The sequence below is a fragment of the Acipenser ruthenus genome, chromosome 19 (genome assembly GCF_902713425.1).
Source record: "Acipenser ruthenus chromosome 19, fAciRut3.2 maternal haplotype, whole genome shotgun sequence".
In the NCBI taxonomy this organism is placed as follows: domain Eukaryota; kingdom Metazoa; phylum Chordata; class Actinopteri; order Acipenseriformes; family Acipenseridae; genus Acipenser; species Acipenser ruthenus.
This window is the reverse complement of record NC_081207.1, coordinates 30376970-30390710: the sequence shown is the minus strand read 5'-3', so window position 1 is coordinate 30390710 and position 13741 is coordinate 30376970. Positions and strand designations below refer to the sequence as shown.

Below are 13741 nucleotides of genomic sequence, written 5' to 3'. Positions count from 1 at the left end.
CCATAACTTAGAAAGCCCAAAAACTATGAATGAATACAAAAACCAGCAACATAAAAATGCACATCGCAGAACTTTATATTTCTTTACAAAGGAACTGAAGGGCTGTCTGAATACTGGAGGTTTTACTCACATGATCTGCTTTGAAATATTAAGTCTTGGAAGACAGTCAATCAGAGCTTTGCATCCTTCATCTTGCAGATAATTTCCTGATAAACTAGTTACAAAAAAAAGGAATTTTATGCATTCACAAGTAATGCATGCTTTTTATTACACTGAAGTCTATTGCAATAAGACACAGAGAGGACCAAATAAAGGCGTTCTCCCAAACAGGTTGAGGGGAAGGCAGCATAAATAAAATAGTTCTGGAGCAATCTCCCAGTTGATCAATGACCCAGGGAAACATATATTTGCAATAATATTCAGGTTTGGGAATAAGACTCCCACTGCATAGCAGTTTGATCTATTCCTGCTTTTACTATGAGTTTAATCAGACACACCTGAGTTTTTTACCTGTTCACTGTGGCTAATCAAGCTCGTAATAAAACCTGAAATGGGTGAAACTGCTATGCATTTCCATCTCTAAACAATTCAGTGAGGGTTTGGAAAGTTTTAAGTTGTTTCCTCTGGTGGGATGATGTTTCTTCTGCAGGGACCAGCATTGTGAAGAAGGTACAGATGTTTAGTAACTTTAAAACAGTGCATAGAGCTCTTGTACTTACTCAACTTCAGAGAGCCCCGGGCATCTTTGCAAAATCTCACACAGCTGCCCCACGTGCTGTGAGGTTATGCTGCACATCACAAGACTTGGAAACAGAAAAAAAAAAACCTGACGTTTCAATAACTGTCAATCAGCACGGCCAGACACACAAATGAACCCCTTTAAAAAGGGCACTAGAGTAGCAGCTCATCAAGAGCAGTAACTGCACTTACAACATGATGGCAAAAGTAGAGTGCTTCCTAATGCATCTACACTGCAAAGAAGGAGCTTCCTAAAACTGCAATTAAAAAAGTACAGAACAGACTAACAGAAGCTCTGAAGGATACCTGAGCTTCCTGTTCAAGCTGCATCGAGTGGCTTCTCCTGCAGAGCTGGGAACAAAAAACACAAGACTAACAAAATAGAAACCTGAGCAGCTCCAAAGAGTCAATCCAGTGTCTGAGGCTGGCATTGAGGGGTTCATTCTTTGCCAAACCAATGGAGAGACCTCACCAATCAGTGTACAACCCAAGGGCTGTCCAGTTTGTGGTTTAAGCTAAGGGTCTGTGCGTGCTGGGTTGGACAGTAGCTGCTTACTTGCTGGACTGTTGATAATGTGATATATAGCAGATGCATGCTGCCCATGTTTATTTTGAAACTAAACATTGCATGTGTCATTGATAGCTCAGTGGTTGCAGAACGTGTTGTACTATTATAAGCCTTTGTATTTTCTTGGTTTACCACATACAGTAAAAGGAATAAATAGTCTTCACTGAAAAATACTTCTAGTCGAAGTATGTGTCATGGAATTTGGGTTTATTTTGTTATTTCTAAATTCAGCACCATTGAGTGTTTAACGGTCCTGGGTGACACCACAGACTGTGTCAGCATCAACAACATGGCTTGGTACCTCATTCTCTACCCTCGGCACTCTGTGTAAAGGAGTGCCTCTTGTTCTATGTCTACCTCCACTGAATATACTTGTGTAGTAAAGACATCTTACCTCTCTGGAAGGTTTCCTGAGCCCCTGCTAAAAATCACTTCAGCTGTTTTGGTCCCACTTGGATAAAAAAATAAATAAAACTCATTAAAAACTTGCTCCAGCTGATTGCTCCCCTGCAACCTGGCGCTGAAGCAGTTAAAGAAGAATCTGCTAGATATCCGTAGCATTGATTAGTACCCTGAAACGAGGCAGGAGAACTTCAAGGACGAGCTGGGGCCAGTTGTATAAAACACACGAAGCTAAACCCCCCTTCGTCTCCCATTACGAGCTCCTTGAGCTTGAGGGTGTTACAGAAAGCAGCTCAACACATTTAAGTCAATTAAGTTAAGGGAAAATGCATCCTCAAGTGTTACACTTCAAATACTTAAGGTGTAGGTACTATTTTAAAATAACTTACTGACACTGAGTTAGTTGCTTATTAGTAGGTTTGCAACATTAACAATTTGCTTGATGCAAACTGGTACATTATTATTATTATTATTATTATTATTATTATTATTATTATTATTATTTATTTCTTAGCAGACGCCCTTATCCAGGGCGACTTACAATTGTTACAAGATATCACATTATTTTTACATACAATTACCCATTTATACAGTTGGGTTTTTACTGGAGCAATCTAGGTAAAGTACCTTGCTCAAGGGTACAGCAGCAGTGTCCCCCACCGGGGATTAAACCCACGACCCTCCGGTCAAGAGTCCAGAGCCCTAACCACTACTCTACATATGCTTAGTGAATCTAGCCCATGGTATCATAATACATTCAACATCATTGTCTTGTCAAATAGTACTCACAGAACATGGATTTTCTCAATGCTGGAGCAAGTGCTCATTGTTTTGACCAGGGAGAGGGTGCCGTCCACTGTAGCAGCATTGTTACCCAAACTGCGGGCGAAATGAAGAAAAAACCAATGAAGTGTCCAGTCTTTTGAATATGCACACATTCCGGAGAATATCTTTGTTATAAGTTTGTTTGTTTATCATTACAGCACAATGTGTTAAATACTGCAGAGGTAAAGAACAAATTATTTTAAGGTAGTGATAAAAATGCCATACAGAACTTACGTCATTTTACAGAGGGTCTTCATTTTTGGAAAAGAGTTTGCAATTTCTGATATTCCCTCATCAGTAAGGAAATTGTCATTAAAACTGCAAAATAACATAAAAGACGCTGTTATCAAACCACAAAAGATCAACAACAGGGTCTAAATCGGTTGTCGTTGTAGCTGTTACTAATTTGCCATTGCTATTTTGGCACCAAACATCAATAAGGGTGTAACCACCAGCAATAACCTTCACATTAAACACCAGTTATAAAAACCAAACCTTATTTAATACAACAAAAAAGTCTTTAAATCAAGTTCAAAGTGTGGAACTTTGTTGGTTGCTAGTCACACACACAGCATGTTAACAATTGTGATTATATATATATATATATATATATTGTAAATAACAGTAAATACTTTATCTCTTCAAGATGATGACAGTGCTGAATTGCACTGGCCAGTTTAGTGGCTCCCAGTTTGGTAATATGTCCCCCGACAAACCTGGAAGCATATAAGAGAGGCCATGCTCAATTGATTCATGTGCAAGCAAGTCTAAATACTGTCACTGTTTCAACATGTATTGTACAACAAACAGACACTGTCCTTCAATTGTTTTCTATGGAGATCAGCTGTTCTGTTATCAGGCAATAATGGAATGGCAAATAAAGCACAGCTGAGAGATGACACTAATTAAGGACGCTTGTTCTAAAACCACTACACTTCAACTACAATGATAATGGCTCCAGTTTCCAGGTTTTATTGAGTCAGGAGTTCCATTATTGTCTTGTGACACCTTACAGCGATGCCATTATCCCTAAAATAAAGGACAGGTGGTTATGAAAATCAAACTAGTCTCTACAGTTTTTTGTATTCTTTCTCAGGTCTTGGAGCGCCAGCACACTGCTGCTTGTTGTCTGTGTATAGCTCCTTTCACAGCTACTTACTCAAACTTCTTTAGAGATCCAATCTTAGGTAGCACAGCAGACAAGGCTTCTGCGAATCTGTCGTCGTATTTCCTGCTCCGGAAGCTGTGTGAAGTAAAACATCAAATTAAATTAAACGCAAAGGGTCAAATATTCAAACGACTTGCGTGTGTCGCAAGGGGAGTTGTAGAGATTTTTTTTTCGAAAAAAGTAGCGCTTCTGAGTGAGATTCAGAACAGATACTGCGTTGGGAGAAAAAATGGCTTTGCGAGTGTTTCTGTCGCTAGTGCTTTTGCCTCAAATTTGGGGGAGGTGTCATGAATAATCCCGCAAGTTCACCACCACGAGCTAAATTCAAAAATAGTGATTTGTTCATTTAAGACTGGTTACACTCCTCTTAATTATTTCGCAGGACGTATTTCAGGACAATCTCTGTTTCTTGTTAAAGAGTGAACATGACTTTCAGGCAGCTATATTTGGAAATGCTAAAAGAGCAACAGAAAAAGAGGAACTACGTGCGGGTAGAATATACAGACCGCGTTGATTAAACATAATAACATTTTGGTTTATTTCCAACTCAAACATTTCATTTATTTGTGGTTTATTTTAAACAATACTAATTAACAGAGCTTAATTGGTAAAAAAAAAAAAAAAAGGAGGTGCGCCGGGGCGCAACCAATGTCAATAATACCGTTCTTAAGAAGCGCACATTCAAAATCATAACAAGTTTATTTGAAAGAGTATTGTACGTACTAGTGTAAGATTTTATAATCACGTATTCCACATCATATATGCAAAGCAGTCGTATGTGCAGAAAAATACATTAAAGGCAAATGCAGGACAAAAAATAAACGGTTTAAAATTAAATAAAAAATGGAAAGGCATTCAGATGACTCCAGAAGGCCGACATTGATAAATAAATAAATAAATAAATAAATAAATAAATAAATAAATAAATTTCTGTTTAGGTTAGATAGTTGTTATCTTGGTTTGTTTTTTATTCTATATTAATTAAATTCTATTCGTTGAAAAAAGGAACGCGAACCAGCCTGTTGTTATTGTTTTTATGTATTGTTTGACTAGGGGAAGTTTAATGAATAGGTCAACACTGACCCTAAATAAAATGTTGTTCCTGTTATTAAGCAGTAGTATAATCGGAAGCAGTGGTATTTAACAACAGAAGCCAGTTTTCACTTAGTGAAGTAGGCTACAATATTTGCTTTCATTAAAAACGTGTTGTTTATTGAAATTAATGTTCAATCATTCAATCTAACAAGTAGTGTAGGAATTTGCTTGTATCGTTCAAGACGTTTCTCAAATCAAGTGAGCTTATTTCATTTGTGTATAAAAAACGACAATAGAGTCGCAGTCCTTCTTTCGCAGCTCATCTTTAGGCACGTAAATGGTAAAGTAATTAAATATCCCTGGCAGTGTGTTTAGCTCACGCAAGGACTTGCAGAATGGATACAGCTGTGTTGTGAATTGTAAGAAAACGCATTTGAGAGCAAAACATGTAGTGACATTTTTAACTTTCATAGCTGAAGAGGTGCTGGGGGCTATGCCTCGTCAAGCACAAATAATGCGTCTTCATTTTGCAGAACGTTGCGATGGTTATATACCTCCAGAGAGAGTTGCGGTTGATTCCCTGTGTTAATTCATGTTCATTTATTAATTTCCGCAGCGCTGCGATAATTGCAGTTTCTCCTTTTAGATTCCACTCACTTGCGAGCACGCAGAGTTGCGAGAAAGATGAGAAAATGTGCAAGTAAAAATATTTAAATGCCACTTTGTTTTATAATTTCATATGATACTTACATGAGTGTGTGGATGGTCTTGCAGCTGGGCAGGACCTCCAGGCAGTCCCGTTCCATGGAGCAGCCTGCGAGATCCAAGCAGACGCTCACCCCCCCGGTATTCATCACGAACACTAAAGCTGTCATGTCCACCGGTGTAAGCCTGAAGTTTCTTAGTTCGTACGTCAAGGACGCCCCGATGAGCTTCGCTAACTCCAGGTCCTGGGTTTCATATGTACAATGGCACAGTTCAATGATTTTCGGACCGGTAAGGTTGGAAGCTGCCAGTTTCTTCAAAATCTCTAAAATAACCTTCTGACGCTTTTCTACCCAGGGTAAGTGGCGTCTGGCCAGCCTGCTGAGAAACTGAGTGCATTCTCGAGACGACAGCCCTGACACGAAGATGTGGAAGGTGTCCGTGAACACAGACTTGGGGTCGTTCCTGGAAATCCACTTTGATTTCAGGTTGAACTTTTTCTTGAGCTGGGCCTCGGTGACGCTATCGCTAGTGATCAAGTGCAAGGCAGCGAAGAACTCCTGCATGGTCAGGTGAGCAAAGGCGCAGCCGAGGTCTTTGGTCCCGTCCTCCTTCTTGACCTCGAACGCCGTGAGAAATCCATTGTCGGAAGCGAACCTCATGACAGACTCCGGCACGTCCCGAGTGTAAAACACAATGTTACTTTTCTCCAGTCCTTTCATGGCGAGCTGACACAATCCGTTGATCTCCTGTTGGTACTTCTGCAGCAGCAGCGGCTCTGTGGCCACAGAGCTGGAGACAGCGTCCTTCTTCCTGAGGAAAGCTGTCAGCATGTTGATATAAAACTGAGTCATTGTGCTGGGAAGCAGAGGCCGGCTGGATCCTGTGGAAAGCAAGTCATCGAGGCAAACGCAACTGATGAAGCACAACGCAGGCACGTAGCACATGTTCAAAATGTTCCTGTTTTCCATGAGGTGGGCCACGGCTTGCTCCTTGTAGAGGCTGTCCCTGAAGAAGTGCAGTGCGTACTCCTCGACTCTTCTGTGGTCAAACCCTAAGACTTCTCCCACACGATCCACGGCACTCAGGGGCAGGTCCAGAACGTCCTTGGGTCTGCAGGTGACGAGCAGCGTACACCCGTTCAGGATGCTTCCAGTGTACAGACCTGAGAAGAGCTCGGCCACAGAGAGGGGTTTCAGGGGGTCCCGGCAGATATCTGGTGTCGCCGGACTGAACTTCCCGAGGAACTCGTCGTACCCGTCGAATATCAAGCAGACCCCCCGTGGGTTTGCGGAGATGAACTCGAACACTGCGTCCTGCTCCTCCTCCGGCATTAGGAAGAAGTTAAAAAGGAGCTGCCTCAATGTTAGCGTCCTTTTTACGAGGTTCAGCTGCCTGAACTCAAAGAGAAAGGTAAACTGGAACTGAGCGAAGGTCCCCTTGGCCCACTGGTGACAGATGTTGTGCATGAGCATTGTCTTCCCAGTGCCGGCTTTCCCCAGCAGGACGATCACTCTGGAATCGGAGGTAGTGCTCGGTTCAAGTAAGTCCGAGATCTTTACCATAGTGTCTGTGCCGTCCTCAGAGTCCTGAGAGACACACGGCTCGTCTCGAGTCCTGTCGATCCGCTCCCTGAGCTTCGTCGCGTTCTTCTTCACTACGCTTATAAACGTCTTGTCCAGTGTGACCCGCTTCAGCAGGTCTTCGGGGATTTTTTCATACCTGAGCAACAGCATCTTCATCATCAAGGACTTGTATCTTTCAGCAAAATCTGCAGTACAAAAACAAAAAATGCCTGCTGAGCATCCATGATCCTTATTTATTTGTTTCATCTTGTCCATTCGAAATGGACAGTGCATTGTGCATTGTTTGCATGGATAAATTGCGGGTTTCAAAGTGTCTAGTAGAGTCCCCACAAACCTGAAACCCTTTTAAATGCTTTTAAGAAGGTTAGTGAAAACAATGCATAAATAAGGGTGGGTATGCGACGTCCATCATACGCAATCCCAACAGCACTAGGACTAAAAAAAATACCCCCTAACATTAACTAAAGGTAGAAAGATTATAAACGATCTACACATCTTACCAATCCGAGGGTACTTCGTTTCAGTAGCTTGCACAGATTTAGTCGCATGGCGGCGTCTGGGGTTTTCTAAACAACAACAAAAAAATGAATAAACAAACGACATCAAGGAGACAGTGACATCACTGATTATTAAAGAGCTTGCTAACGGAGGCTGTTAGCAGCACAAAACAAACGTTGCTACACAAACAGATCACGCTTTTTTCTATCTTTGTATACAGGGTAATTGATGATGTTCAAGTAAAGTCCCCTACATACTTACAAAGGAAATGTGCACACAGAAAATATAAATAGTATATAGTTTCAGAAAGAACCTACCGAGTCACTAGAACCTGAAGGCGTTTGAGGGTTAGTTGGCTTGAAGAAAACATTCATGCCCAACCCATGCGTCCCTTCAGCTGATAATGTTTCTCAGTGCAGGTGAAGATCATTACTAACATGAAACGTTTAGCACATGTAAGATTTAGTTGCACGTTTGGCAGCTGTGTGGAAGTCATCGCTTGGCAGATGCCTTATAATAATGATATCGGCTTCCTTTTGAAAGTGATACAGGAAACCCTCTGCTGCTGCTATCACTACCCTAGGAGACATCACAGCTCACGTTACTTAAATGTCAAGAAGAGCTTCTATTAGAAACTACATGGGGAAAATCTGCACAAAGCTGTGTTTCGTTGTGAATACAAATTGAAGCATGGAGAGGCTGTCCCTGATCAGATAACATTTCAGATCTGAAACATAATAATACCAAGAACTAGCAGAAAGTAGGACTTTGTATTTTAATTTCTGAGAAGTCTAAAAATAATAAAAAGAAAACTGCGTGGTCTGGCACAGCATGCTGCGTATATCTACACAGTTCATACACCTTTACCTTGGAATGAAAACACCTTTACCTTGGAATGAGTGAGATGGATCATCTGGAGCACAGCTTGGGTACTCTGTAGGGGATATTTCACTAGGATTGCCTGAAACATTAAAAAAAGCCCTGAATCTCAATAATATGCTGCACAATGAACCTGCCAGACTGGTTGCTGCATTAGATTAAGCTGTTTTACATTTAACAAAGTAAATGTAAAATGCAAGCTCAGCACCCTGACACCTCTGCTGAACGCAGTGTGACTCTGTGGTATATTATTTTGACTGGAGGTTCAGATCAATATGCAGTATAATTAAAGGAAATGTGAAGGGTTTTATATTACAGAGGTAGAAAGTTGTCTACAAGTATACTCCTAGGCTGCTATGCTGGGCTGTCAATGGGAACCTTTGTGATTTCCGTGTATCAAAAATGGACAGTGTGCAGTAGATTGCACAGACTGGGATACCATTGAAAGTCATTGCCAAAGAGATTCCACATGGCATAAAATATTCATTATTTAATATTTCGACTCTGCACCCTTCCTCTTTTTCAAGGTTAGGGTTCAGTGTCAATGATGCATACTTGATATACGTGTATATTTTGTTTTATTTACCATCTCCGGCTGCAGACATTAGCCTTGTTTCCAGTTGCATGGGCAACTCATTGCATATCATGCAGAGGGTTTGAATGAACTGGCGACATGTCCCGGGGTCTTTGTCCCTGAACAGGTCCACTATGAGTGAGACTCTCCCCTTCCTGTCTGCAGTCCTGTTCACCTCCTCCTGCTCCTCTGCATTCAGCAAGCTACAGAGCTGCTGCAGAACCCCAGCAGCCTCCAGACCGAGCACATCCACCAGCTGAGACCTCACAGCGCTCAGCTCCGAGTACAGGTCTACCTCATCCATTCTGCAACATAGCTGCAAAGGAAACCAGTCACTGAGCCGTACATACATGCGCTACATTCATTTTGATTAAGGGGAACGTCCTGGAAAAATGGCTATGTTTAAAAAAAAATTAAAAAATTGCCTGTGCCCAATCTCTTTACTAAGGGCGACTTACAATTATCCAGGGCAACTTACAATTGTTACAAGATATCACATTATTTTTACATACAATTTCCCATTTATACAGTTGGGTTTTTACTGGAGCAATCTAGGTAAAGTACCTTGCTCAAGGGTACAGCAGCAGTGTCCCCAACCTGGGATTGAACCCACGACCTTCCGGTTAGGAGTCCAGAGCCCTAATCACTACTCCACACTGCTGCCCCAGTTCAAATTAATCTCAAAACAGCAAGTTGCTGGAGTGTATTTCAATGATCCAATGCTGAGGATTTTAAAAGGACTACATGAACTCCAATGTCCTGATAGGTTTTGTATCCCTGGTTTAACACCCTATTGTGTGTGTTCTTTATGATTCTCTATTGTTGTAATTGAGTGAAGGCTGATTTTATGAAATGAGATGGGAAAGCATGTTAGCGTTGCACTGTGCAATGTTGCCCATAGACAAAGTATTGAGCACTGCAGTATGGGCAGCACTGATATGCTCAGGCTTGAGGAGTCTTTTCAGAAGCACTGTAGCTTGAATAATATAGCAGAAAAAATAACTATAGAGAAGGTTACAGGACACACTTAAACAGCTAATTACTTAAATATTCAGAAAAAGGAAGACAATATAAAGTTTAGTGCTACATGAACTAATTATTTGATTATTGGGATCGAGCTGTCCACAGAAATCAGTGTGCTGACAATCCGATAAGGTTGGTGGTGTTAATCGGCCTAATTTACCATTTCAAGTGAAACGAGTGAAGAAGCAGCTGGTTGGGTTTGTGATGATCGCTGCTTTTCTTAAGACTCTGGAGAACAGCGGTCCACACAAACCCCAGCAGCTGTTTCTTATCTTAAGTGATTTAAATTATCCGAATCAACACAATGACCCTCACCTGATTGTCAGCACCTGATTTCTGTGCAGAGCTCACTCTGACAATTCGAATAATCGGTTTGGGCAGCACTAATAAAGTATAAAACTGACAAACTTTAACGCTACATTATTCCCACTGGCGTTTCTCTCAGGGGGGGATTCACAGCCCCCTTATTAACTGCAATGCATGCAATACGATTCCAATAGAAAGGGGGCTGCGATACAGCAGGGTAACGCGTCTCACGTCAGTATTAAGATCTGCCAATGTTTTGATCTTTAAAATAGACCCCACTATGCCTGGAGGTTTACCACTGTGAAATCATACAAAAAAGGGTAATAAAACTAGCAGGCAAGGGCCCAGATATTCGAAAGGTTTGCGCACCGCGCATATATATATTAGTCTTTCCCCAGTCAAATCGTAGAGTTTAAAAACAAAAATGAAAAATAAAATGTAGAACATAAAAAAGAGCAACCAGATATATAGTCGACGAAAGACAACACATTATTCAAATTCTTTGTCGTAATATATATTTAAGGTAAGGCAAGTTTATTTTTCCGTTAAAAGTGCTCCCGGCTATAATGTTCTGCCGCCCGGCTGCACAGAATTCCTGGGGAGAATCCTGGACACGGGCAAGCTGCAAAATGACCATGCTAATTCACCGTGGTAACCTTCAAATGCTTGCAAACAATACTGACGGTGATTAAGTGTGATGTTCTCCTGCTGGGGTTTTGTGAAACATTGACTTGCTGTACAACAAACAATAAAAAATACAGTGACACGAGGCTGCATTTCCGGCAATGGGGTGATAATAGCTGAGAGTCATTCAAACATTGTTAAGATATTAATAACAAACAGATCATAGCAAAATGAGAAAGAAACTAACTCAAAATATTAAGGCATAAGAAAAACATTAAACACAACACACAGGCGCGCGCGCACACACACACACACACACACAAATGTTTAGCCTATCGCTGCCTCGACCTTTCTGCTCCCTCCTATCTTCAGACTATCTCATTTCAACCTACACCCCTTCTTACCCACTCCGCTTCTCCACCACCCGCAGACTAGCTGTACCCCCCTCCGCCTCCAGAGCCCGCTCCTTCTCCATCCTTGCCCCTCAGTGGTGGAACGACCTTCCCACGGCTATCAGGACTGCTCTGTCCCTGACCACCTTCCGACGCCTCCTCAAGACACACCTGTTCTGACAGCGTCTATAAACCTCATAACTCCGGACTATACTGGACTAGATGGCACCAGTACTTAAATCATCTTGTACTCGCATTGCACTGCCCCATATTTTGTCGTATTCTACTACTGCTCTTAATTATAACTACTGTCAATATCTTGTACTTGATTTTACTCTTAAAGGTATCTATTCACATTTTTTAAATTTGAAATCGTTCTTATCCATTCATAGTACTTACGGTGTGCACTTATTGAAATTAAGTTAACTGCTCTTCGTCGAATTCGCTCTTAAATGTAGTTATTTCCTGTATTCGTTATTTTGCTCCTATTTGAATTTGATCTTACTATCTACTGATTTTATTGTTCTTTATATCTGCTCTTATCTGTAATGTGATATTCTGCAATGTGATACTTTGTACTGTGTGTAAGTCGCCCTGGATAAGGGCGTCGGCTAAGAAATAAATAATAATAATAATTATGCAAATTGCGAATTGACTCCCATTTCCTGTAGATCAACACATTCATGTTTTGAAACTTTTTTTTTTCCTTTTTCTTTTACATGAAAAAACAACATAGAAACCCAAATCAACAGCCAAACGGTAATGCAGAAATGAAAGGGAGGCTATGAAAGAGAGAACGAAAGAGGTAACTAAATGAAGCATGTATTAAACATTATCACTCTGCACTAAAGGCGTGGGTTGAAGACAGACACTGCGCCCACTACCACAACCCCACAGACTGGATAACAATACACCACTCTTCACCACGTCCTCTATCATGGGTTCCTAAATTCAGCATCTTTGACACAATCATACAGAAACCCCTCCGACAGCCTGTCGAGCTGATGCGCACGTTATTAACCTATTATACAAAACCCAATTCATATACTACCTGTAGACTGTGTTATATATATTTTTTTTTTACTAGTTCTGGTGACAACAATTTAACGCGCACATTATTAAGGGGCTTTTTTGCCTTTCATTTTGGGAAAAAAAGCACAAATATTTTACCAAGCGGTTTTTTTTTTCTTTCGGATTTAATTTAAATCACATAATTTTTCCGGAATCTGTTAAGTGAATTATCTTGGAAGCTAATCGCTTTTACTGACAAGCTCGCAAAACACATCGTAAACACTTACACACAAACATAATTATTAGTAGGACTACCTTTTGGGTTTTTTTTTTTTTTTTTTGCTTTTTGTAACACAACAACTGCTATCATTAATTCTGAAAAATAAATCCGTAAAAATAAATTATTTTGCAAAAAAAAAAAAAAAACAGATTTATTTAGTCCAGATTTATTTTTTCAGATTTAATTGCTAAGGACAAATATTTAACTTACTTTAAAATGCTGAAAATCATGTATTTTGGATTTATCTGATAGCCAAGTGTGAAATAGCGATTAAAGTTCCATGTATTTTTTCCACTGATTTATTTGTTGATTCCCAGAATGAACGTGTCGACTAAATGTTGACTCGCCAAGTGTAAAAAAAATAAATTAAAATAAAGACGAAGCATTTTTTCCCTAGATTTAATTGTCATGTTGACTTTAATGTTGAATTTGTGATATGCGTTTTCAATATTGATACATTATATCTGAAAGTACATTTAATTTAAATGTAATTTCAATTAAATCCGGAGAAAAGAAAAAAAACACCTGGTAAAATCTTTGTGCTTTTTTTTTTTTTTTTTGGCTCCCCATAGGATTCTTTACCAAGCAGAAAGAAAAGTGGAATCCACTTTCGTTCTAATTGAATTCAGCGTAGCAGGGATGTGTTTTAATATCCAATATTACAGTGAGACTATGTTATGCTGTTTTGGGGAGTTTTCTTTTTTATTTTTTAATTAAATTGCTACGACAATATTTGTATGCTGTTTCTAGTTGTATTGACGGTTGTACTATTGCAATGTGACCTTATTTTCACTTGGTGAACCAGAGATAAGACTCCCTTAAACGCATGTTTTTCAAATACTCCTACAAGCTGGAACCAGCAGCCATCGACAATGTTTTAATTAAACTCAAAACACTCCAATGAAGGCAACGACATTTGAGGGCATTACATTTGTTTTGTTGCACATCAGATTCCAATGATTTCATTCAAAATGTATGTCGCTGCCATTGCTATAATTTAAAATGTGCCTTGCGCCACATTATCATTTCAATAACATGTTTTCTTATAGCCAACCACAGTTACACCTGCTGTGTAAAAATGTGTAAAACGTCGCTATGTAGTGTAAGCATTGTACATTATAAGCCCC

The 13741-nt window shown here is 40.1% G+C and overlaps 1 protein-coding gene across 3 annotated transcripts in view; it reads right to left on the bottom strand.

Moving 5' to 3' along the window:
• Positions 1-13741, bottom strand: part of LOC117424319 (protein NLRC5-like) — a 41702-nt gene that overhangs the window by 19902 nt on the left and 8059 nt on the right. For all 3 annotated transcript variants that reach the window (XM_058992828.1, XM_058992829.1, XM_058992827.1), the window contains exons 10-21: positions 8991-9294; positions 8415-8486; positions 7528-7593; positions 5487-7212; positions 3693-3776; positions 3166-3249; positions 2768-2851; positions 2498-2587; positions 1701-1757; positions 1045-1089; positions 720-803; positions 131-214 (exon numbers count right to left, since the gene is read on the bottom strand). In XM_058992828.1, the coding sequence (XP_058848811.1) occupies positions 131-214; positions 720-803; positions 1045-1089; positions 1701-1757; positions 2498-2587; positions 2768-2851; positions 3166-3249; positions 3693-3776; positions 5487-7212; positions 7528-7593; positions 8415-8486; positions 8991-9282 (2768 nt within the window). In that variant the 5' untranslated portion in view covers positions 9283-9294. The remainder of the gene's footprint in view (positions 1-130; positions 215-719; positions 804-1044; positions 1090-1700; positions 1758-2497; positions 2588-2767; positions 2852-3165; positions 3250-3692; positions 3777-5486; positions 7213-7527; positions 7594-8414; positions 8487-8990; positions 9295-13741) is intronic.